This window comes from Synchiropus splendidus, chromosome 1 (assembly GCF_027744825.2).
Source record: "Synchiropus splendidus isolate RoL2022-P1 chromosome 1, RoL_Sspl_1.0, whole genome shotgun sequence".
Taxonomy (NCBI): Eukaryota; Metazoa; Chordata; class Actinopteri; order Syngnathiformes; family Callionymidae; genus Synchiropus; species Synchiropus splendidus.
In genome coordinates, this window is record NC_071334.1 from 11053733 (window position 1) to 11079931 (window position 26199).

Genomic DNA, 26199 nt, shown 5'->3' on the forward strand with positions numbered 1-26199 from the left:
GAGCCTGGATGAATTCTCAGATGAGGCAATACATAATGACTGCAACTTGCATGTCATCTTCAGTCACCCAGTGCATTGTAATATCAGCCACAAAAGAGGTGTCGGTTCTTTCCCTCATCACGGTAAAGCTGGTTGTGGAAGGGCATGCATCCAGAGCGTGTGGGAAATTAAATGAACTGCATGGTGATAAATGGCTTAATGGAAGTTCAAAGACTGAATAGACAGGGCAGGTTTTGCGAATGCAAAATAATGCTCCTTTCAAGTAGGGAAATGTGCTGCAAATCTCTTTGCCGCTGTCATGAAGGCAGCTTTACAGGGCGACACTTTCTAAAGAACTGGGTCTTTTGTGCGTCATGTATTTACTCAGCTTGTAGTCACACTATTAGCGATAATACACTCTTGAAGAATAGCGATGATCGAGCCATTAAGTACGCATAAAATACATATCCCCTTGTTTAGTACAGCAGGTGTAAAGAATGATTGAGCCACTCTATTGAAAAGATGAACCGAAAAAATGTGTTCTGGCTGACGTAAAATATTGTAGGGTTCATGGTCATCAATAATGTTCTGAGCTGAACGGATTGACACAGAAAGTGAAACAATGGAAAGTGATGATATCAAGCCCAAAGTCAAATCTTGATATTTCTCACTCAATTCTTCTTCTTCGTCTTATTATTCTTACTATTCTTGAACTAACTACTGTAGCCATTTATACCTGCATTGAATGTTTTATTTATTTTTTGATAACCTTACGAAACACCTGATTTTCTTGTAGTTGTCTGTCTCATTTATTCCTCGCTCACTCTGTCTCACTTATTCCAGTCTATCACAGTTGAAACAGACAGTTTTTACATGACATGGCACACCTTTCAATTGAATCTGCTTTTTGTTCATAAAACATTTTAGTCCAACAACATGCATATTTTACTATATGGTATGAAATGAATTCTCTATCGCTCATTTACCAACTCAACCCACTTACTAGAAGTCACTATGTAAGATTACTCGCCACACAGGGATGGGCAACCAAACTTGGATTGTATAAGTATAAGTATAAGTAAGTATAAGGTCAGATGACACTAGTTGGATTTAGAAATGGAGCAATGTTAAGTTCAGTTCTGCAGATATTTTAGTTATGATATACGCATACTAGTATTAAGTACATGAACATGATGTAAGTAAGATCAAAGTTTATGATTTGTCCTCTTCTGGACCATGGTGAAGAAGTCAGCATACAGTAGGCACCTGTGTTCTGTTACCATTCCCTGCCCAATAACCCCAAAAGATATCCACGCTGCAATAAAAGGCCAGCGTGACTGAGACATTCCTCATTCTGATTAAAAGCATATGATATAACAGGGAGGCTGCTCACCCACTTAGGGTCGGTCCTGCTTCCCAGCAGTAAATTGCTCGGCCATGTCTGAGAGTGTGATGTGAACTATTTATATTCCTGACAATAAGCCTTGAAGAACGACCTGTCACTCAGGACCGGAGCTGTGCATCCAGTGGAAGTGCTTGGCCGCGCTCCTGAAAGCCTTTTCTTTCAATTGCATTTGGGGATGTTAATAAAAGACCGCCGTCGTGTGGAGCAGCTGCAAATGCAGTAACCTTGTTACACCACAGCCAAAGAACTAACTTACCGTTATTTGTATTTGTCCATACTATTGAATACAATTTCATTTATGGCTAGTTTTAAATGCACATCAAGTGCTACACTGGCAGCCGTGCTTTGACTCTGCTCATATTTATCTGAGCCGTCTTTTCTTCCTTTCAGTAGACTGTATTCTAGTGTGGCACACACAACAGATCTGCTGTAATCAAAACATTGGCTTCATGAAAGCGTATCTCCCATTTCTGTGCCCTCATACGGCGTAATGAAAGTAAATCACATATATTCATATCAACAACACAGAAGATGAATAGAAGCACACCTCGTCCCACTTCTCACCTGTGAGAGTCCACCCAGATGGATGAGTTAGTATGCAACAGATCATGAGAATGTGAGCAAGATACATGCCATCATTTGCACATGTGGTGCAGGATCATGCAGAAGAGTGTGACTGCACTCGGCGATGATGAATGCCCTTCCACCAACCTACTTCTGCATCTTAATAAGCCCCCTCACATGACTGGTCTGTGTTGATATTCCGTCTTTACGTATCTGTGCCAGTTATGCAGCTATTTTGCTCCAGGATGAAGTGAGTTAGTAAAGGATTGTTGTTATGACTTTATTCTCAGTTCACCTGTCACTGAAGAGAGTGTTTGGTGTCCTGCCAGAGGGAATGAGTTGACATGCTCTTTACAGCATATAGATCTTTTAGACACCAGCTTGCAGACTTATAGTTAGACTTATACCTACAGCCTATTGCTCAAGCAATGGTTTTCTGTTACAGTGCACTTTAGCGCTTTGCATAAAGCAGATCCACTTACTAATGGGGTAAAAAGGACACTTCTTTCTTCTACAAAGTTGGAATTGATCCAGCTTTGGCTGGACTGCAGCCAGATGGTCTTAGGTTGAGATGAGGTCTGAAACTAGTCGAATCAATCATCAGGGGTGTCAAAGACAATAGCACAATGGGCCAATATTAACTTAGGTTCCTGGCAAAAACTGTCTATACCTGGGAAGGGCACTTTGACTTTTTGTCTTCTTGCTTCTTATACTCATTCATAGCAAGGAAAAAAAGCCATTTACGGCTTCTAATCGCCATACAACGAATGTGATACGTCAGTAGGATACAGGTGAGTTCAAAACCATTCTCACAAGAACAGTCAATGCAGTACACCTAAATAAGACATCCTCATCCTAACTTATACGGACATCCTCAGTATCTCTCCTCTGAGGTCGTAGAATTAACACCATCGGTGATAGGAAGTCGCCTTGGGGTTTAGATCTGCCCTATAATTATTCTGATGTAAATAATTTAACCCAGATCCAGCTCCGCTCTTCTGCTGCGTCTCAGTAGAGGTCTCTATACGAGGGAGGCTCGCACGCAATAAAACAAACTAATAGTTTAGTGACAGAAAGTACCTTGTTACTGCACATTAACAGCTCCTTGTACTTATTGAAAATAAATAAAAAATAAATGTAAATAATAGTCTTTACATTGATTAAAAATATTGAGAGAATACACACTGTAATATAAAAAATGTTGTTTAATCAAATTGGAAAATTGAAGCGTATAAAGCGCTCTGATTTATTATTATTATTGTTTATATAATACTAATAACAACAATAATAACAACAACAACAACATCAACAACAACAACAATAATAATAATGATAATAATGATAATAATAATAATATTTGGCCTCTATTTAAAATAAAAGTGAAAATGAAAACTTCCAACATGACATCATGCTGCTCTGAAGACATGCACATATCGCATATTCTGCACCTACTGCACATGCCTCCAGTTCAGCAAACATGTTTCCATTTCAGCCACTGATGCAGCAGGATTGTGCAGATTGACCGCTCCAACTGAAGGCAGGATAAATCATTTTGAATGATGTTCTGCAAATGACGTGGCAGTTTTTTATAACTTATTACAAATGGACAAGAAGTAAAGGCATCTCCAGAGTTTTAGGGGGGCTGGGGTTACCACCCCATGCTGTGCTTCATGCCAATCTACGTAGAAACAAATTGTCACTCCCTGCTAGTCGGACACCGACTAGCAGGTCGGACACCGACTAGCAGGTCGGACACCGACTAGCAGGTCGGACACTGACTAGCAGGGTGCACCAGTCGGAATGGCTGTCAGTGCCGTTGGCAGCAGGAATGTTCGAATGACCAAAGAGACAATGCTATAGTGAAAATGGAAGAATGAATGTCTGCAGCTTCCGATTGACTCGTAACACCTCCCTCCCAAATGGACTACCCTGAAATAAGAAAAGCACCCATTACAGGAAACACAGGGACTCGGGGGAAAGAAGAATATAATAACGCCCAATGGCAGAAATATAAGCTTATAACAAGTATGACAAAATCAATGGTGTACAAGTCGCCAACCAGAGGCTTAGTGAATCCTTGTAATCCTCCATTGGTGTCATTGAGCAGGGCCATTGATTATCTGAAGGCTCTGAAAGCGCCGGGGTGACCTGCCTGTCTCTCTGCACAGCTACGAGGACAGTAGACCTGGCGGCCCAGGCAGGTTAGTCGATACCTGTAAGCTCACAGCCAGAGCCGCCGTCTGTCACCTACCGACTGCTAGCTTCATAAGTAATGCTATGAATTATTTTCCTTTTGCTTCTTTAGCTAGTCCAAACTCTCAACCCATTCTGGCTGAAATTCATAAACTAGCTGCCTTTAACATTGATACTTAAATACATTGAAAAAATGTAACACTGATAACTTCTTTTTTCTCTTCTCTTACATGTTTTAGATCATCAGATTAACCAAAATATGAAACAGCTTTAAAATGAAGGTTACTATCATCATGGGTGAAAGAGAAAATCCAAACTGTGACCCTGTGTGAAAAAGTGATGGCGCCCTAAATCTAATAACCAGTTGCACAACCCTTGGCAGCAACAACTGTAATGAAGGGTTTGTAATCACTTGCAATGAGTCTTTGCAGCTGTGGAGAATTGCTGTAATTCGGCCACGTTGGAGGGTCTTGGAGCATGGACCTCCTTTATATGTCATGACTTTGACTAGGCCACTCACACAAACCTTTCATTTTGCTTTTCTTAAGTCAGAAGTCTTCATTCAGCACTACCCAAGTAAGCTTCAGCTTAAGGTCACGAAAACAGACTTTCTCCTTCTGGATACTTTTGGTGGACAGCCAGGATCATGACTCCATAGGGAGTCTTCCAGGTCCTGAAGCAGCCCCAGAGCATCACATTACCCTCATCATATTTTGCTCTTTTCTGAAATGCTGGATTACTTTTATACCTATGTAATGCATCACACACCTGGTCGGTTTGTCGAGTATTTTCCCATTTTTTTTTTTAAATCATAAAGACGGTTTCAGCCATAATATTATTTTACCACAGCAGTGGTTTATACCTTGCAAGGCCAAGTTTGCCAAGTGTCTTTGTTATGATGGAGTGTTGAACAATGAACAATGACCTTGACCCAGTGAGGCCAGCAGTCCGAGGGATGTTGTTGTGGGACTTTCTGCAACCTCTTGAATGGAGTCATCGCTTCATTTTTGGGGTCAATTTGGTCGGCCTCTCCTGGGAAGGTTTGCCATTTGTGGATAATGGCTCCCACTCTGGTACACTGCTTGAAGTGTCCCCAAGCTTGTGTCCCCATCCCAAATGGCTTATGGAAGACGTTCAGGCCGATCAGGCCGGTCCAACTGAAGTCATTTCTAGATTGAGAACAGGTGTGGCTTGGGTGTACAGAAACTGAACCAAGGTCTGATAAACCAGTTATGTTTCTACAAGTTGTCCAGTTCCACACAGGGTCACCTTTGTTTGGATCGAATTATTTCTCTCATCAATAAAAAAAATCTTTATTTAAATGCAGCATTTTGTGACTACTACTGTCACAAACAACAGCTAAACAGCACTTATTCATTCTTACACTGTTATTACTCCAAATTCATGTTCCTAATGTGTATAAATTGATACTAAATATAAATTTTTGTTGGAAGTTCTCTGTGAATTAGAAAAAAAAAAAAATATTTTGTCAAAACTAAATAAACTTAACTAATAAAACTAAAAACTTAAAATAAAAAAATAAAAACATTGAACATAAAACATATTTATTTTGAGTTCTCAGAAAACTTGGTGTCTACAGTAGTCCAGATCGATGGTCTGTGGGTTCCGACGAAAGTATGCTGCACATTTACACACCGTTTCAACAAAGACGTCTATATGATTAATAATGCGTTATTTTTTATTTCGTCCCCAGCTCCCGCGACTCGACCTGTCAATCATGCCCACACTCATAGCATGATTGAGTCGTGAGACTCGGCATTGTGGCAGAAAGGTGGTGATGTGTTAATCCTATCCAGTTGTGGAAATAGGTCTTGAACATGGTCTTGTTTAATGCACTGAAGAGTAGCTATTGTGCATGTGGAGCGTCAGCGGAAAATATTTTTGTGCCCTACGGTGTACACATCAATGATACGAAACACTGATGGATGGAACAACTCATTGTCTAAGCAAAATTTATCTGGCTCCATATTGTTCAAAATGTTGCTATGTGCATACATACATACATACATACATTGTCAGTTAACCAGCGCAGAGTCCTGTTAAGGGTTGCAGGGAGAGCTGGAGCCTATCCCAGCAGTCATTGGGTGAGAGGCAGGCGACCATGCTGCCAATATTGCTATATCATAAATAAAATACATTATTATTATTGGGGCCTTCTGCTGACCAGCCGCCACAGGCCATCAAAACATGCAAAATGTACTACCAAATACATGTGTTTGCACTTGACCAGAGGATCCCACCACCGCTTTTCTCTGATGAAACAGTTCAGTCAGCTTCATCTGTCTGCTGGATTCTCAGTGGGGGACAGCAGGGATAAAGACCTGCCTCTCTAACAGGTAAGACACGGTTCACAGCAGGACATCAGTGGTAAGTACACGGTGAGTCATTTTGAGGTGGAGTCTGAGGAGTCTTGTTCACCAGTAAGGGTGTATGCTACATGACTAATCAGGAGGAACTAGGAAGAGGAAGTTTTATCTCTAATCTCATCTAAGATCATGAGTTTCAGCTCAAAAGACATATTAAAGAGACAAGACATCGGTGGTGAGTTGACTGTGACCGTGTGTTCTGCTTAACAATAAAATGGATTTTCTCACATTAACCTCTAAGCTCTAATTTATCTGCGGAAATAAGTCCCACATTTAAACAAACAGTCCAAATCCTTCAACCTTCTGGCAGCCAGTACTGTGTAAAACAGCCCTCACTCATAAAACCTACCCATATCCAATATTTCCATTTTCAACACAGTGGCATGTCCTACATCACCGTACAGTGAGAAACACGCCATCAGGGCTGGGAGGGTGATGCAAAGTAGCGCACTGAAAATCATGCAGGCCCAATAATCCAGGTAATTTAGTGTCCAGAGAATGCAGTGGTGGTGCTGTAAATCATGCCTGAAGTCACGGTGTCTACACCAGATGGGGTGTGAGGGGTAGGGTCCAGAAATAGCACAGATGCAGCTGAAAAATGGCTGTTATGAGGCACTGACAAATGACAAGTCCAGGGCCTATCAGAAATTCTAATGTGTCCACATCGTGCAGTGCTTTCCTACCCGCAGGATGAGTATAACTCTGGTCGCAGAAAAGAACCCTAACAGCTAGGATTATAATTGGAGCAACTTGGCTTCCACTGTAAAACGAATGCTGGGCTCACCTTCGAGAAACAACTCCGCTGAGTCCTGAAGCACTTCCGTGACTATAAATGATGCATGTCAAGGCTGAATATGATTTATTTAGAGACAAGCTATTGTTTTCCAAGACAGCCCAGATAATGCAGCGTTTTTAATTAAAAGATCAATTAATATCCCTACCTCTTCAGCCAGATTTGAAAATGAGTTTTTATGGCAATTAAGAAATGAACTCATCAGTGCATGACTTATCAGCTTACACACAGAGGCACTTCCCCGCTGCCATCTGCAGGCTTCATTGTCCTGGTAGTTTGTCAGTCAGGAGCGACTCGCCCGCCAAGATTTATTAATTCATTAAGATTTCTATTCAGGGTAGCCTGGGAACATTGTGTTCGGTCTCCTTCTCTGAGGACGGGCAGAAAAATAACCAGCTTAGATTGCAGGATGGTGTGAAAACAGTTTGTTTTCACGTGAGAAACACAGCTTGCTAAAGGGATCGTGAGGCTGGAGTACGAAGCTCTGGGTTAGGTTGACATTTAAGTGAGGGTGTAAGACGTGATCTTTGAGAAAATCAATAAAAAATGTCTTGACTGATCTCAATCAGGCCATTGCGATCTACCGGTCGATCAGCAAGGAGGAGTTGGTGGATCGCAGACCATGCAGTGAACGTGCAAGACCAAATAGATCTGCCTGTGTCAATGTTTCCGAAACAACTGAAGAGTTGAACTATAACACTTAGGTGCGAGATGCCATCATTCTCAACAATGAACTGAGTTACGGTGACTTGAATCTGAACAGTTACCATGACGCCCTGCAGCCCAGTGAACCAAATACAGAATTTACGGGAAGCTTTGACGTTACCAAGATCGAGCCCTGTCACATCAAACCAATGGCATTACAGGCTCTTTTATAACACTAAAGGGCTCCATTTTGCCCATGAGCATAACAATAGCCAACTCTCCAGCTCTGTCTCCACAGGTCAGCTCAGCTCCAGGGATGTTCCAGTCTACAGATTTGCCTTGTGTAATATGGATTTATGCAGTCATGTAACTGTCACCACGGCACCACCTGTTTGGAAAGAGTTATGCGAAGAAATGTTAAGCCATATTTCTGTTTAGTATAAGTTTTAGCTTGGGCTCAATGATATTTTATTTATCTGATATTTTGGGTATTTTTCAACTACTTGAAGATGCTTTGTATGGTGCCTACTGTAATCTTATGATTAGAGTTTCTGATCTCACTACCTTCTGAATAAAATGTCATATTTATATATTTATATCGATGGTATTGCTTGAACGATAGAATAGCTGCATAAATGCAATCTGGTTCCTTCCACCACTGATGTGATGTCTCAGACTGAAAAATGGTTGATGCACAAAAACTGTGTGTGTGAGTGTGTCCACAACAAATGGATTAGCTACATAACTAATGGTCCTGTGACGTCACTGCTAAGTCCTCAAACCAATAAATTGCATCCACTAATCTCCTATTGAGAACTAACAATGAAATCCTGAGTGAAGGTGGTTGAAGCCCAAACTCAACATATCTGCAAGTCAGCGTCAACGCGATTCACAACATGGCTAATCGGGTTTGTGTATTCAACACAGACATGGACAAAAACCTCAGGGCCACCACAGAGTCAGGTTATACATGTGGCCTCTCTATTGTATGTTATTGGATGGCAAAACTGTTGCATGCAGGCTAAATCACTGAATTGTATAGGTAGCTCTTCCCGACTCAGAGGAATTCAAATTTCATCATCAGACTAAGATGTACATAACCACCACTAAGTGCTGTTCAAGGTTGCATGGTGCCAGTCCATCGCAGGGCACACACACCTTGGGGCTATTTTAGAGTGTCCAAATAAACTAGAGAGCATGTTAGAGCTACGTATCAGCATGAACTGTGGGAGGAAATTGGGGTACCGGAGAAAACCCACGCAGGCTCAGGGAGAACATGCAAACTCTACCCAGTAAAGTCCACGGCTCGGTTCAAAGCAAGAATCTGAGAGACAGCAGGATTAACCATTGCGTCACCTTGTTGCCCAGACTAGGTTGTTCACATGCATTTTAAAAGTGTGATCAGGGCCTGACAGTTTTCCCATATTCAATGCTCCCTATTGAATGCAACACTGAGTCCATCCACATGCACTGTTACACATGTTAGCTCAGCGCTCTCTGCTGTGAGCTACATGCAGTGACGGAGCTTGAACAGTTCAGTAACACTTGTTCACTTGCACGAAGTAATATGCTTCCCAATCAGACTGACTTGACGGTATATTAAATTATAGTAATTTCCGCTCTTTAATGGCGGCGCCATCAGCGAGGGGCACTTGACCAGGGAGTGAGAGACTTGAAATGATGAATCCACTGACTCACTGATCTTAATCATCAGCTTACTGAAGAGTGATTGATGTTTTGGAGAGGCAGAACTCTGTCTTCAACTCTCCCAGTGACCTTTACACCTCACCCCTGTACTGGTGCGGCCGGACTCGTCGTTATCATTGTTGCCGCCTCTTCTAGTCCAGATCTGACCATTGACAGCAGCACAGAGCAAAGAGCGAGTTGACAAGCCGTCATTTAATGAATGATAGTAGGATGTTGAGCACCTGGGGTTTTGGATGGAAATTTAGACCAGTCTTGCCAGCTACTGCATAGGGCTTCAGACAGTACACCTGAGATCTGAGATCTCCCATCACAGTTAAGGAACAAGGATTGGATAGAACATGGGCTAGATTGCTAAAAAATAAGTCTTTTTATAATAGTCAACTCATGAACCAAGTACCAGGAACCTTCCTTGAGGTTGTGCAGCAGTTACCTAACCACATATTAAACCGTTTTATATACTTATACGCCTCAATCTAAATTGTGAAACACAAAACTGTGAACATCAGAAAATTATTAGCGTAATTCACGGGGTGTGAGTGGCTGATGGCAGAGGACAAACAAGAGACACAGTCTCAGGTGTTATATATTGGGAACTTTTATTCATTTATTTTTTAGCAATACGGTATCAGAAGTCATTCTCAAAGTCATGTTGAACTGAAAGAACAAGCGGAAAGTCATCGTCTCCATCTGTAGCTCAGAGGCAATATCATTGAGAAACTTTAATATGCTAAAGATCAAGACTTCAGCCATTTAGTCAAGGCCCGTGTGCCGCGAAGGCAATCAAGACGAGAGCTTTGGAGAGTCGGCGAGAGATGGATTTACATCCAAACAGCTTGAGGGTACTGGCTTTAACTCTACTTAGTATCGGATCCAAATCCAATTCGAGGAAGTCCTCTCTCCAGAAATGTAAGCCACAGTATTATACATTGGCAGTAAAATGCAGTACTAATCTGTGACCATGTACTAGGGTCAGATCTGGTGACCAAAGTCATTTAATGGTAGGATGACCATCCACTGTGGGAAATTAATGGACACAAATAGTAATGCATCCTAATGTGCCAATATATTGAGGATAATAAGTCGCCAATGAACCACTCACTAAACTAAAAACAAACAAATAAAAGCAAGTGCTCTGAACAAGGAATTAAATAAGGAAATACAACCCACAGTTATGTCACCGGATGTAGGATTACCAAGTCCGAGAATCTTCACCACTCCCACAACCTACCGTAAGACGGCTTCCCAGGACATGAACAGGAAGTAGAAATAAACTAAAAGGAAGAAACACATTTTGAAATGTGTGTCTCCTCTGCTTCTGGCAAGAATTCTTGTTGCAAGAAGCTAGAAGTTACTTATATGTCATCAAGGCAGTTGTGAGAATAGCTTCCATGAAGCTTCCTATCTTGTTCTATGACTTGGATAACTTGAACACTCAACCGTGACGTAATTCTCAGCTTTGACTTCCCACTTTAGAGGTAACTGGCATAGCAATAATTTATATTTGGGCTATGTACTTTGCATATATTTATAAGAAGTGAAATGTGTTTCTTGTTTTATTTGACATACAGTCAATTGTCATTGAGACAAAACAAATCTGAATGAAGAGCCACAATATAGTCCCAGGTCCGAATAAAGATGTAAGTTTGAGCACACCATTGAGTGCTTGTTACGAGCGACTAGCTAGCAACATGGATGTGGGGGGGGTCGCATTTTTGGATTATAATTCAGCCATGAAGTGACACAGTGATCCGGCAATGCTCTCTTGCTGGTGGTGGGCTGATGAGGCTTCATGAAACAGTGGCCTTGTGGTTGAAATGGTTGTTCATTGGTTGTTGCCAAATATTTTAGAGCAGAGAGTGCCATCTAGTGGTATCTATACATGAGAACACTGTTTCATGAAGCCTCATCAGCCCATCTCTAATTCCTATTAACCAAAGTGAGGTGGATGAGCACACATTGCACGTGTGCACAATCCAGTGGTGCCGTTTGCTTGGATAGAGTGCGAACAGATCTGTGGATGGTCTGATAACAACACAGACAAAGTAGACCAGAAGCGCACTGGGTGTCATTCAAATAATGAAATATAGCGCATGAGACAACTCAGAGGCCTCAGAGGATTAGGCCTGTCAGGAAAAATGTTCCAGACAAAGTGTCCAACTCCACGACAACTCCAACTTTGAAGTGTCACTCATTCAAGAAGGTGGGAGAAATGACAACCACTTTACGAGAAGGCAGTTTAAAACTAAAAAGAAAAGCCACAGACCTTTGATTATTTTTTTTTTTTTGGTTTATAGGTTACAGTGTTTCTGCTATTGTTTTATCTCTGTGCCGTCAACTTGGCTTGATTAATTAATCAGAAGCCAGCCTTTTCATCTCTGACAGAGGTTTTCCACAGTGGCTTTGCTCGCCTTCATCCCACCAGCTCAGTCGCATGGATGTGATATTTATCCCTTTGAATCACACTGTGCGACGAGAAGTTCTGCCTGCAGTGGGGATGAATATGTAAATCTGAAAAGTGGGTCACAGATCAAATTTCATCAGGTAAAATCACAGCTGAAATATCCTTTTGTCGAGCGCAGCAACTCAGCCAATCTGGTTCCACGGTGACCTCCTGGATGACTGCCACAGAGGCCGATAAAAAGCATTTCCGTCCACATTCATCCATCATCGGACGGATGAAGACAAGTGGCACGAGCAGGCCAGTAATTTAATTAGCAATATCTGATCGGTGTCATTTGAACCTGTGAGAAACTTTAGCTGAGGTTATTAAATGTGACCGTGGAAATCGCCGCACGCTTGCTAAAACCCTTAATCCATCATATCAAAAAAAAGCCAAATGGCAGGTTTGGTGCCAAGTGAAGGCTCCATATAGGAGCTCATTTCTGTTTCCATTAGCCTGGTTAGCTTGTTTTAATGAGTAACTCTAATCTGCAATTAGCCGAGAGGTCATCTATGCTCTTAGCGGAGACAAGGGGAATTGTTTTGAAGTTATTTGGCCGTGTGTTTAATTAGACACTTAACCCGTGAAATGTCAGCATCAGTCACTTATATTTGGATTTATTGGAGGCTTTAATGATTAATTCACTAAGCAGCACTATGACACTTATTGGACATTAAACTGCTTTCATTAGCTAAACAGAAATCCACTCAATTAAAGTTTCGATTTGCATAAATAATCAAATGCAATGTAGTTCAACGAAAAAGGTATTTTACCTTTCCACGCAACAATAGAGTTAGCGTTATAAGTACAATGCTTTACTCAGTGAGCTGTCAGAGAGTCGGTGGTCGAAGATATATGTTGTATTGCATCACTTATGACAAATTATTGGTCACTGCCACCTCGACCACAATCTGTTCCAGACAGCCATTCGAGAAGCGATTTGTTCAAAATCTGAATCGATTTTTCCCATTACAATAAATGGAAAAAGAAATCATGCGTTCCAAGCCTTAAACTAGGCTTTTGTAGGAGTGAATGTAGAGTGTCTGCTGCAGGTGCGCTGTTCCTCTATGTGTGTGGCCGCTGCATGTGGGAGGGGTTGCCGAGTGAGTGACGTCTCTCCAGAAGTGAAGAGGTGCCCGGTGCGTGTCCAGCTCTGAATGTGCGCTTCTGTGCAGTTTGGCTGTGACAAAGTCATAAACCAAGTCACGCTCTGTCCCAGACTCGCCTCATCCCTGTCCCAGCTCCAGCCCACAACAGGACATCAAACCCTGGAGAGAGCGCTCCAGCCTCGGAGGTGTGGAGAGCGAGCACCTCCCCTGTGACACTCTACCACAGTACAGGGCGGAGACAGGAAAGGTTTTACACCTCAATATGAAGAAGAAACAGTCAGTAAATGTAGCTAACGGGACACGTCTGCATACAGAGGCTGCGTTATGCACAATAACAAAGCGCGTCGTGGGTCAGCTGATCGGTCCGCGCACCTTTTTCTGGCTTTTTTCGGGGACGTTCGAGTTCTGGATTTTCGTTCGAAATCCGAAGCAAAAAAATCTCGAAATTTTTGTTCGAACTCCGATTTGTTCGAAGTGTGGTAGCATGCCCTGTGATAGACAATAAACCTGTCCACCCATTACGGGAATGAGTGGAAGATTCTAAGGAGGAATATTCATGTTCAGTATTCCAGTGAGACAGAAAGTGCATGCTGGAGCCAATGTTTTGCTTTTCCATGTGTCCAGGGACTTAGTGGAAGCATGGCCAAACACAGCTTACAGTATGGTGATTGTAAAAAGAACTGAAGTAAATCCTTCTTATCAAGCCACATCCATACAAAGCAGAGGTCGGGAGATCGTCCAGAGCTTCAAAATCAAGAGTCACAATTCATGTATGGGAACCTAACTTTTTCATAGTTTGTGAAAGTAACAAGTAACCCACTACATTTACGTACACTTGCCTCAAAGCAGGTCTGAATAACAAGTATGGAGCTTGGTTCATGAACCAGCATGCAGTGTATCTGATAGCATTATGTGTATCATCACATAAAACAGTGACACCAGCTAACACAGGAATTCTTCATCAGTAGAATGATTGAAAACTATTCATTAAAAACACACATTTCAGACAAGGATATATGGTGGAACAATGAAAAATATTTGCAGTGGATTTCGTTCCTGGCTTCCACTTCATCAGCCACTCTTGTTTGAGTTTCAATGTCAGCTAATGTCTTCATCTTCCCCAATGCCAAATTGTCATTCCAGACCCTCCTTATGCCTCCCGTGCTCCCGGGTGCTGTGTGAATATAGCATGATGTGTGAAACCGGAGCATGAATGATATAGCAGATTGGAAGCTGATCAAAATTCTCCTCAGTCCGCTTCAATGAGGGATATTTGCACCATGGTGCAGAGGAGGCAGCGGAGGGTGGAGACCAGCTGGTTCACGCCCCCTGCTTGCCATTTCAGTAGCTGTGATGGCCAACTTGAAATCAGCACATTTGTCTTTGCAAGTGAGCAATTGTGCCACACATCTGCAAAGGGCAAAAAAAAACAAACAAAAAAAACACACACAATGGCATGAACTTAACAATATGGTCCTCGGCTGCACATCACATTTTTATTAGCCTTTTGCTTTGGTACAAAGGACACTTTCTTATACATAAGATGTTTCGGATTTATAATTGTTTCAACCGATGCTTGTGACCAGATTCCGAGAAGAACATTTAGCAGAGATTTGACCGCTTTACCGGCAGTTTAACAGCAGTGATTCGGACCGAACGTGTTTGGCTGCTGATCAAAAAAATAAATGATGATCACATCCAGCACTTACAATGGGATTAAAACATGCTTTTAATGAGTGAAGGACGAAGAATTCTGCCTCAAATAAAACATTCATTTCAACAAAAGACGACATTTGTCAAGCTAATCACACTTCTGCCCGCTCTATTACATGATTGGCTGGTAAAAAGTGTACAAAAATCAGTATCAAAACATACTTTTTTTGGTAAGATAAAACCTTTCCAAATGTGACTGGGCTACTTCCTAGTGTGATGATGCGCACAGATCCCCTTAAGCTCAGCTGAGGTCGATCCCAGATCCCACTTATGTGGCATCCATGTGTGGCTGTTGCAGCTGCTGCTGTCAGTTTGTGGAATTTCCTGAGTCGCAATAAGTGAGTTGTTTTATTGGCATTTTTTTTTCTTACTTACGCCGCACTTGCCACATCCCGGTCGAGCCACGAGGATGTAGCAACGCTCAACATAAGTTATGGTTTCTCGGTGAAGTTAGTCGTCTACAGTTCTTCTTGTCTCGTAAAATAACTGTCTTGAAGGTAACATCTTGTTGATTCTGCTGTTGGCACTGACAGCCACCACATATTTATGTTACCCCATTGTTTAACCAGCGATGAGCATGTTTTCATTTTAGAACTAGAAAGACTTCCATGAGGGAATGATATCTACACTGTTCAGGCTGAGGTTTAACAGTTATTAAACTGTATTGGCTAAAGCAGTCATTTTTATGCAGAGTGGAATGGTTGGCAACTGTAACAAACCAACTTGTGATCTACCTTTGTGACTTTTACTGTCAATAAATCAGTAAAGTCATTTTTTGAGGGTGCTATCAGATTACTTCCACAACAGTGGCAACATTGACCATCACCAGTCACTGCAACGGTTGACCCACAAATGATCACAGCCCAACATAATGTGAAGTTTTTTGGGGTTTTTTTTCATGATTCTAATCCCTTTTCTATTATGCTGTCAGATCACAAAAGTTTAGATTCAAAAGACAAAGGTTGGGACATTAAAGACAACATAATTAATCTGTCCAACTAAACAGATGAATTGCATTTAAACGTTCTTTCACAGGGAACATTTTTAAGCACACATTTAATTTGTGATTTATAAATTACATTTCAAAACCTGATTATTATTATTCGTACAGTATCAGAGTGGAGACTGAATAGGATTTTGCTCATGTTTTTCATATACAATTCATTTGACCCTTTAAAAGGTTCACACGGCTCAAGTGCATAGCAGAAAGCGCTACAGTTAAATAAGGAGCCCGTCTTCTCACTCGCGCCCAATGTCAGCAGAGATTGGCTTCAGGCCCTTTGTGACATTGTCCATGGTAGCTGCTGTCAGATGGATGGCTGTGACAGAAGAAGGAAACATATCTACACGGAAAAGAAACAAAATATTCACTTGCCTCTTTGATTTCAGGCAAATTATTATAAATCAATGTCAAGCTGAAGGACTATTTTGTGGTAGACGTTGAAAACACTTCTGAAATGTAGATGAGAAACGCTCATCGGAGAAGAAGTGTTTCCATATGCACCCTTCGGAAAATGAAACAGGACAAATGCACATCTGTAGTGCAGCAGTCAAGCTAGTTTATCGACTTATTTTTTTCCTTCCATAGGTTTTATTATGACCGCTCAAAACCAATAAAGGGAACAACAAAGCATATTTGGACAATTCTGCGGTTCAGATCAATAACAGCGGGCGGGCAACTGCTCAGTGGAGGGAACGGCCCTGTTGATCTGTCAGCAGCAGATAACTGAGGGCAGCGGGTAAATACTGACTTAACACATGACAGAATAGAGCACACTTCCACCAAAGTATTGCTCTAGTGCACAGTAAGTGCTGGCTGACTTGTAGGGCAGAGAAAAGTCCTCCCGCTCAATCCATCCAAAAAATGTGTCATGTTTCTGCGACAAGCTTTATCAATCATTGCAGATATCTGCTTTGTTATGTCGCCTCATTCCCCGAGTCTTCTACTCTGTTGCTCAGGAAGTAACCGGTCTATTAATTTCCATCTGGCCCGACTTCATTAGTGCGAGACATTACGCAGAAACAATAGACTCTAGACTTCCTTGCTCAAAGGAACTTAAAACTGTGACATCACTGCATGTATAATATAACAGACTGTAAGAAGAAACACATGCGTTTAAGATTGTTAAAAATGTATACGCATACTTTCAAGCGTGATTCAATTTTAATCACACGCGTTCGTGTATATGAGTGTCTGCCACTTGTCGTGGAACAACTAGGAGAAAATGAATGAATGAATTTCTCAGAATCCATGTCAGGTTGGAAACACATCAGCAACATATCAATAACAATAACAACGATATTGGTTAATATACAGCACACTACAGAACACATGAAGACATTTGGATGCTTTGTCGACAGTCACAGAACAATAACTGAATTTGCTTTAAAGCAAAGGATTTTTTTTGGGGGGGGGGGATCTCTGGTACGATAGAATGCATACGAAACGCAAAAGAAAATCTACGCATTTATGATATGCTCTCATACAAATCTTTTTGAAATATTAACTCTAAATTGGATGTTGACCAAAAACAGTGAGACATTGGTTATTAACAGCAACTAAATACTGTTCATTGTGTCATGTAATTTAGTTTATAGTTACAAGCACAACTTATGCAGACAAGAACAATGCTCAGTTGTAGTTACTTGATCAAACACCGCCGCCAGCCGAGGAGGAACCAAATTTGTGAACATATAGATCTGATGTGAAAGATGATGAGAAAGAAGTTGTAAGATCAGAAAAAAAATGAGTGACATGTCAGTAATTTTTGAGGAAGGGGAGCAAGTTCATGCCTTTCCAAAACAGTCAACGGTACAATGATCACTGCAGAGTACTGAAGACGGCGTTGGTTGCCACTTGTCCCATGTTCTCGCTACATACAGGGGTTGGACAATATGGAAACACCGTAAAGCTAAAAAAGCTTTAAGGCCTTTCCATTATTTTGTCCAACCCCTGTACATTGTAATGAAGATCTGTACATGTTTTGGGAAGAAGAACAGACAGCCACCACGCATCATGCTGAAATTTCTTGGCTGAAAATAGACCAGCTTGTTTACATAGACTTCTTCAAGGTGTATAACAGGAACTCATCGGCGCTGCATTTGCAGTGTCACAGAAATGTTTTTCTACGAATTCAGCATTCAAATTCAATAGAACCAACTGTGCAGATGCTATAAGACATTTTCATACTGCATATTTATCCATAATTCCAGAACCCTGTTACGGACCCTTTAAGAGAATAGATTTGCCGAGCATAGACGAAGCCACCTGAAATATTTAAAGCAGGTATGAGGGCAGCTATAGGCCCCCCCATCATTCACCAATACTCCAGCCACTCATTACTGTCCCCTCACACATTTGAAAGACTCATTACCTGCATAATGGAACAGAGCTTTGAACAGTCGGACCCTTCTTTCACGTGAATTAATCACCCAGTTGCATTATCAAAAAGGGAATTCTCACATTAAACATTCAAAAACTGCAGACAAGCTTTCTGTACTATTTTCCAACTTTGGCGCTGCTCTCTCATGAAGAGCACATGACATCATGACAAACAACTGACCCTGTCTCTTTCTAAGTCAGCAGGGACGTATTCAAAAAAAACAAAGGAAAAAGATGAAGCAGTTTGAGTTTACTTACAGTTGACTGTGACTTTAACTGTCTTGGTGTCGGGAGAAGAGATGTCATTTTGGGCGATGCATTCGTAGTTTCCCGCCTGGTCCCTGGTGATTCCGGTGATGTTTAGATATTCCCCGCTGTCGTGCTTCCGAGCTGGAAACAGAAATAAAGGAGGAAGGAACTTAACCTGTGTCTGCAAAGAACACAATTATACAGTTAGACCCGGCTAAGTTACCGCAGTGTCTCTCAGGCATTTTAATGATTCAAAGCCTTTAATCGTATACTGAGAATATCAGACAAGCAAGTGAGCTAAAGGAATTACATTCAGGCTCATGCGCATAATGAGGAGAATGTCGGGGAAATGATCATGACTCACCAAATTGGCATGTGCTGATGCCAGATCCAGTTGACCGACTATTGAACAACTGAATAACGGAATAACCCATCCACGCATCAATGTGTTACACCACTCATTTCACACTGAGGCATCTATATATATATATATATATATATATATATATATATATATATATATATATATATATATATATATATATATATATATATATATATATATATATATATATATATATATATATATATATATATATATATATATATATATATATAGACACAGAGAGAGAGAGAGAGAGAGGCCTCAGTGTGAAATGAGTGATTGTTTTTCTTATTTTATTTTTTTATTAAATTTTACTTTTTTGGTCTCCTCTCATTGATGCAATGTGTGGACAATGGACCATTTAGACATAACCGAGATTACACACAACGGTGAAAGACTAATGCATTGCATGCTGACCTGGAACCTCAATATCAGTCCCAAAGAGCTTTATTTTAAAGTGAAACAAAATTCAAGAAATGGAGTGAGATTACAGCTTGGAGTTAATCCAGATTTGACGTGAAGAAACAGTTTTTTTTTTACATTGTCCAGTGCATTTTAAATGAAGAACAACAACACAAATCAAACTGACACGCAACCGTTTTTATCCATGCTGCAAACCAGTAAAATTTCATTGTCTAAGCACAAAGGTTGGGTGTTTTGATTCAAAATCCTGTAATTCTTTCGGAAAGCACGAACACCGATGGACTATTTTGTGCGATGACGACGCAACCTGGATTTCTGCGGAGAAGATTTAGTTGGCAGACTTGACAATGGCCGCTGGACGTGAATTCAAACAGCAAAGTCATGTCAGTCAAAGTCATACGAATGCTCCAGTTATATTTCCGTCATGTAAAGTTTGGAAATTATACTGTAGAACTGTAATTATCATAAATATAAGTGACTTTATAATAGTAGCCTCCATATGCATAATTTGCAGAGAAAATAATTCCCATAAATTCCCATCCCTATAGAATTCTCACAAGACATTCATGCAGTATGTGATCCAGCAGTGATAATGTGTGTGTCCAAATGTGAGCCATATATTTATAAAAAGGCTTCAATCTTGGGATAATTCAACTTTTCCAAACAACAACAGCAACAACAACCACAACAACAACAACAACAATAATAATAATTATAATAATAATATTAAAAGAGATATATAGAATGGGGAGTGTCAATGTTCAGTTCTGGGACCCAAATTGTTCATACAATTTATTAATGATATATATGAGGTGGTGGAACAAATGAATCATGTATTGCGTGGTGACACAAATGACATTGGAGAGGATCGAATCATGTATCACGTTTGCAGCAATGTATCAGAGGATTCAGTAGACAACACTTTCAGATAGGACTACATCTGTGCAAAATCTGCTCAATCTTTTTTTTTTTAATAGAAAATGCAAAACTTTGCCTCACGCCTGTATGGTGGAATACAATAATCAGGCCACATTAATAATTCAGTAAACATAGGGAGCTAATGAGACCATTCCACTTCACTTGGCTCAAATCACAAGTCAAGAAAAAATTGCAAGACATGAGTCTTTAATAGTGGAGTTTATAGAATTTAAATACTTTAATGACAATTCTGTTTGTCTTCCTGTATAAGGTACGACTGAAATTTAGTTGACTTTCAAAATGTTATATAAAATGAGAATAAAATGGACTGTAGTAGGTCAGTACTTTTTTTTTTTTGTGCAGCCATACACAGCAATTTAGGAGAGCATCTTCTGACACAAAAAGGATCAGAAACAAGACCTTAAAAAGGCTAAATCCCACTCTTTAGTCTGACTTGCTACTAAGAAGCTGAACAAAATCCCCATTTGGGATGTACAGGAATTGAAGCTGCCCGGAGAAAAGTCACAGATTCACGACGCTCCACAATCCTGTTATCTGCCTGTTCGAAATGGAACACAACAGTGTGCAAATCCAGAAATAAACATTTCACGGTCGAAAAGTTCTTATATTAAGATCAAATATGAAACACAGCCAGTCAGACTACAGTGCACTTAACAGTAGGGTTCTTTGGCCTAGACACCAACTTTCATGCTTCAGACCTGATGATGATATTGGGCTTTGGAAGTCATTTTTTCCGCAATTAGCTGCACCAAAAAAGCATATATTCATCTAAATTTGGTTGCTCCAATCGAGGGCAACAATTGCAAGACCCCACAACTCCTCCATCTTCCTCGCTCGTGACATGGAAAACCTCTGGAGACATGCAGAGCAAAAGCCCTTCAATCATCATAAAATTTCATTTATTATTTATTAATTACAGTAGTACTACTACAGCAGAGCTACTTTCACTTTGTTTTTATTCAGGGACATCATCGAGGTCCAGCAACCCCCAGATGCATAACCCCCCTCAGATATCAATTGACCTTCTATATAATATCAAATGTTGAATCACAGTCATCATGTTAAATTCATACATATTTCTTGCAGGTCCTCACGACTGATCTGTTATTCACAATGTATTCGCTTTGCGTCCTTGGTTACTTAGTGTAGTTCACACACTTCTGCACTGCAAGATCAAAGCCCTGATGAAGTCATCTTTTGTCTACAGTATATGAATGTGGCTTTCCGTTGTGGAAAGTCACATTTATGAATTGTGCGATACAAATGAATTTGCATAATTGCATAAGGGAATGCGCAAGCGTGTGGCTGTGTAGGAGTTCACATACTGAAAACCTCTAAAGAATGTTTTTTTTCTTCTCTTCAAAGTTGCGCGAGTGATCACTTGTACAGTCGGCTGGTATATAAAAGCAGACAATAATTACAGCAACAAATGTAGCTTTAATAAATTATGGACAACAATGTTGGCGTTAAAAGTAGCAGAGTAGGATTTAACTCAAAAAGAACCTTCATGTTTTTAATCATTTTAATTTACCAAAGAAGTGGTTAATATTTTCGGACACGCCTTTGAGATGTTAAGATAACCATCATTACATCAGTAGCATTTTTCATCCAAAACTAACTGTAATTTTATTACATTATTTATTGGAAAAAGGAACATTTTTACATGAATTTTTATATTCATAGATTTCATATTTATGTAGTACCTCTAACATTTATCTGAGAACTCTCATATATATGTTAAAGTCATTATTATCATTATTGTTCAGTTCATCCATCACAGCATTGTGCGCCTCTCAATGAAACGTGTTACCAATCTATTTTCATTAGAGAATGAATTTTAATGATGCAGACGTTTCAGATTACAATTAGATTGCTTAATTGACCATCAGGGTTTCATCTGTTTCGTAAAGCTGCTTATATTGTCTCCGTCCATATTACATCTTAATGAATTTATTTACAGTTTGAGACCATCCATTATTGTATATTACATGTAATAACTCTGCTTTTCAGCCAAGTCCAATGCTCACACCAGCATGTCGATGATGCTGTTGAAGACAGACATGTTTGTAACATAGACTGTAAGTAAGACTCCATACATACAAGTCTAACAATCCAAATATACATGAGCAGTGGTCTGATACGATTACAAAAGGGCACGGTTTCCATTATCTCATTATTTCTTTGGAGTCTATTTACTTATGCTGTGGCGAGATAATGAATGAGAAAGTATTGCAAGCAAAGCAGTTATGGATTTTTGTGAAGCCATTAGCTGAGCTCATGTGCTGCGTGAAATGACCAATTATACAAATCACCATAAAATGACTTCAGGTTTGCTACAGTGTTTGTTCTGTACTTTTATCATAATGCAATTTTTGGTCTCAACATTACTTATAGCACATCGATAGGGCATTTAACAGGTCAGTGGCTGGTGCAAAAATTGCTGCACATTAGAATCACACCGTAAGTCTGTGAATAACACGGGTGACCTATACACCACTTTAATTCCCAAGTCCACTGTAATGGAAAATGATCAAGCCCTCTGTGTGCAGTTGTGCCGTTTACTTTGGATAGAAAACCAAACTTGCTGACCCATGTGTGTCCAATGTCATTTACCAAACTGCTACTGTTGGTGAAGCAGTTTCCAGAGAGTAGAAATAGCAAATCAAGTTCTCATTTTTGTATAACAGTGGGAAAACTCAACCACACTGAAACACAGTGTTCAACAGGTAAAACAACTGAAGGCTGCTGGAGCAGAACGGAACACAGGCAATGAAGAAACTTTAGCGAAACATTGAAGCAAAGGGGGGAGTTTTGTCATTTACTCATATTTTTCTGTGAACAACACGGCGATAACCATCATGTTCAAGTCCATCAAGCGTTATGTGTTCATAGTTCCACTTCATTTAAATATGTTTGATCACACGAAATGTAATCTTTAAAAACAGATCATTTTTGGACAGCGTGCTGGCTCTGATTTAAGCGGGTTCTGTGAAAGTGGAACCCAGGCTCTTTTTCGTAAACTAGTTTTAATAAAAACAGAAATACACTGAGCGCTGTGACGGTGCTTCTACTTTTTCACCACAATCTTGCCTAACACTTGTGACCCAGACCAGACCAGACATTTCAGCGAGGCTCAGCTTAACTGAAAAGCTCACATACATTATTGTATTTCCATGGGGGTTTTGCTCGTACGTTCAGTCCCTGCTGGACTTGTCCCTTCAATTTTATACCACAAATGTCCATTTATTTGATTTGGGCATGACCAAGACCCCAATTTGAAAGAGAATTGAATAACTTTAACAAAGCGTTGTAAAACAATCGAGGTTGGCAGAGAAAATGTGTTTAGGGATTTAAAGGGACCACTCCATATAGGAAATGAAATATTCATATTCAATCATTTATCAGTTAGTAGATGTTTTACACAGTTCTGACTGAGTGCCCCCAACAACGGCGAGGCAGAGACTACTTTCCTCAGCTGCCATTACATCTTATTTCATCCCATCTGGACATCACTGTTTAACAGAGGATTAAATTGAAATATTTAGATTGATTCATAAAATCACAATAAAAAGACACTCCAAACTGTATGAAAGAAATCCACATTTGCAGCTACACTTTGAAACAATGTCCCTGAGAAGCCAAGAGACCAATGTAAAGAGACCAACATTATGGAAGGGAAAATTAAGTTCCATCAATGAGCGTCTTCACTGTCAGAGAACGATGCTTTCCCTGCTTCGATTGCACCAATGTTCCTGAAAAGTTTTCAAAAGATTTGCCAACTTGGCTGGAAACCTTTTGCTTTAAAAGTCCTCGAGATATGGGAGAGCAGGCACAAAACTTTTTGATCGGTGTAATAATTTAAAAAAGTACAATTCATGTTTATTTAAAAAAAAACACTCGAAGAGGCAAAACAAGCATTTTTTTTTTCATATACAAACCAAAACAATATGCAAATCGAGTGAGCTTGGGTTTGAATGAAACATCATGTTTCTGCTCCCTCTTGCACCCTACAAAGCAATTTTACTGACAACAAAAACAAGGCAACAAAGCTCATTTTCACAAGAGCGCGATTGGTAGTAATAATCCTTAGTTTTTAATTCTGTCACACCACGGTAGGCAAGCCAGGCTATTGCTCCAGGCCTGCAGCTAAAGGGACCCACAGAAACAGAGATCTGACCATAACAGTGATGATATTATAGCACTGCTTTCGACGCTAAAACAAATTCTCACTCAGAAGTGCCCTCTTAAGACCACTCACCAGGCTCAGCAAAAAGAAACCAAGTAAATAAAAAAGTACAAATCTGAAGAAATAAAAAAATGACCAATCCTCACTCCCATGGCATAATATATTGACGTTGGGAAAATGGACTTTTGCGTCCAATACTGACAAAAAAAAAAAAAATGTGATGTGATTGTGTTTGTCTTCATTGTGAATGTATTTTAGTGCGTAATCATTTATACATGGGATTTATTTTTTTTTTGTTTCTTGATGAGACTCTTGAGAAAGAAGAGCAGGTGGCAACTCCAACATGCAGGTTTCACCAATGTGGCACTGACTCGGGTCAAGAAGAAGCAAAAATAATGTTGCACTCCTTAGCGATGTTATGTAAACGTTAACGTTAAAGTTTTTTGTGCATTTTAAAAGATGAATTGAGAATGATTCATCATTTATTTATTATTTTATTTTTTTATCGGGACCAAGGGGTCTTGAAACACATCCCTGCTGAAAGGAAAGGCCAGAATGATGAGCATAAATGAACAGGGAACACAAGCAAGAGATTTGACTACACTTTAGTTCAACTCATTTCCCATCAGACAGTTGGGTCAGGGAGGTCAGGGAAACTTGTTTTTTTATCAAATTAATGATTGACCAACATTTAAAAATCTTGAATACACCCTGGACACTTACAAATATCTGTGGTCCAAATGTTTAATTATTCATTATTGGTTTTGTTTGTTGTTATTTGTCATCATATCCAAGAAGACTTCAACTTTGCTCTCACAGAAATAAACCACAAAGAGCTTGCGTGTTACATACAGTTACATAAAATCGATGGATAATCACTTGATATAAATGTAGTTTATTATTATTTTTGTTTTTTAAATTTGTACTTGTATTATTATTTTTTGTTATTAATATTATTTATTTTAATATTTCATATTTAATCAGAACGTAAGACTAAAATGTGACCGACAAGAAATATTGCATGCTAACCCAGATATTTCAAAAGCAAAGGAAGAGCAGGGATTTTTACTGACACAAGATGGTATCCAAGCTAATTAAAAATATCACAGTGAGGTTAGCTTTGTATTCAACGCCGTCCCAAACACTGTTGCAGTCAGCAGTTTCCCTTGTTGTGTGGAGGAGCTGTGAATTACTCTTCCTTCAGGGCTGCAATAAACAGATAGAGCAGGCATCGCTAAGGAATCCATTATAGCATACAGCAGCATTTTCAACCTCAATTTATGCTTTTACCTCCTGAAACTGAGCACAACCCACACAGCTACAATGCGTGTTGGTGCCTTCTGGCACCTACTCAACATGTCGGGCAGAACTGCGGGCTTCAATGTGGAGGGCTTGTGAAAATGTAGCCACTGGTTCCATCAAGCTCCGGTCGTCTCGTAGCCAAAGTAAAAAACGGATAAAAGAGGTTTCAAGTGAAGAGTGGAAAGAGTTGGTGACCTGCAGGTCTTACTTTGTTTGCATAAATTCACTAATTTAATTTAAGCATAATAATAAATCCAAAAATATGCTGATTTAATCCACGGAAATCCATTTTGTCTTGCATTTTCTGCCAATTCCCGCTGACTGGATTAGAACATACATTTTCTGGTAATAACATATGTTGATTTGGGCTTTGGCTTTTTGCTAGGAACCAAGTTTTA

The 26199-nt window shown here is 40.0% G+C and overlaps 1 protein-coding gene across 3 annotated transcripts in view; it reads right to left on the reverse strand.

The window, feature by feature from the left end:
• Positions 1 to 26199, reverse strand: part of negr1 (neuronal growth regulator 1) — a 158846-nt gene that overhangs the window by 52832 nt on the left and 79815 nt on the right. For all 3 annotated transcript variants that reach the window (XM_053854641.1, XM_053854652.1, XM_053854630.1), the window contains exon 4: positions 18576 to 18707. In XM_053854641.1, the coding sequence (XP_053710616.1) occupies positions 18576 to 18707 (132 nt within the window). The remainder of the gene's footprint in view (positions 1 to 18575; positions 18708 to 26199) is intronic.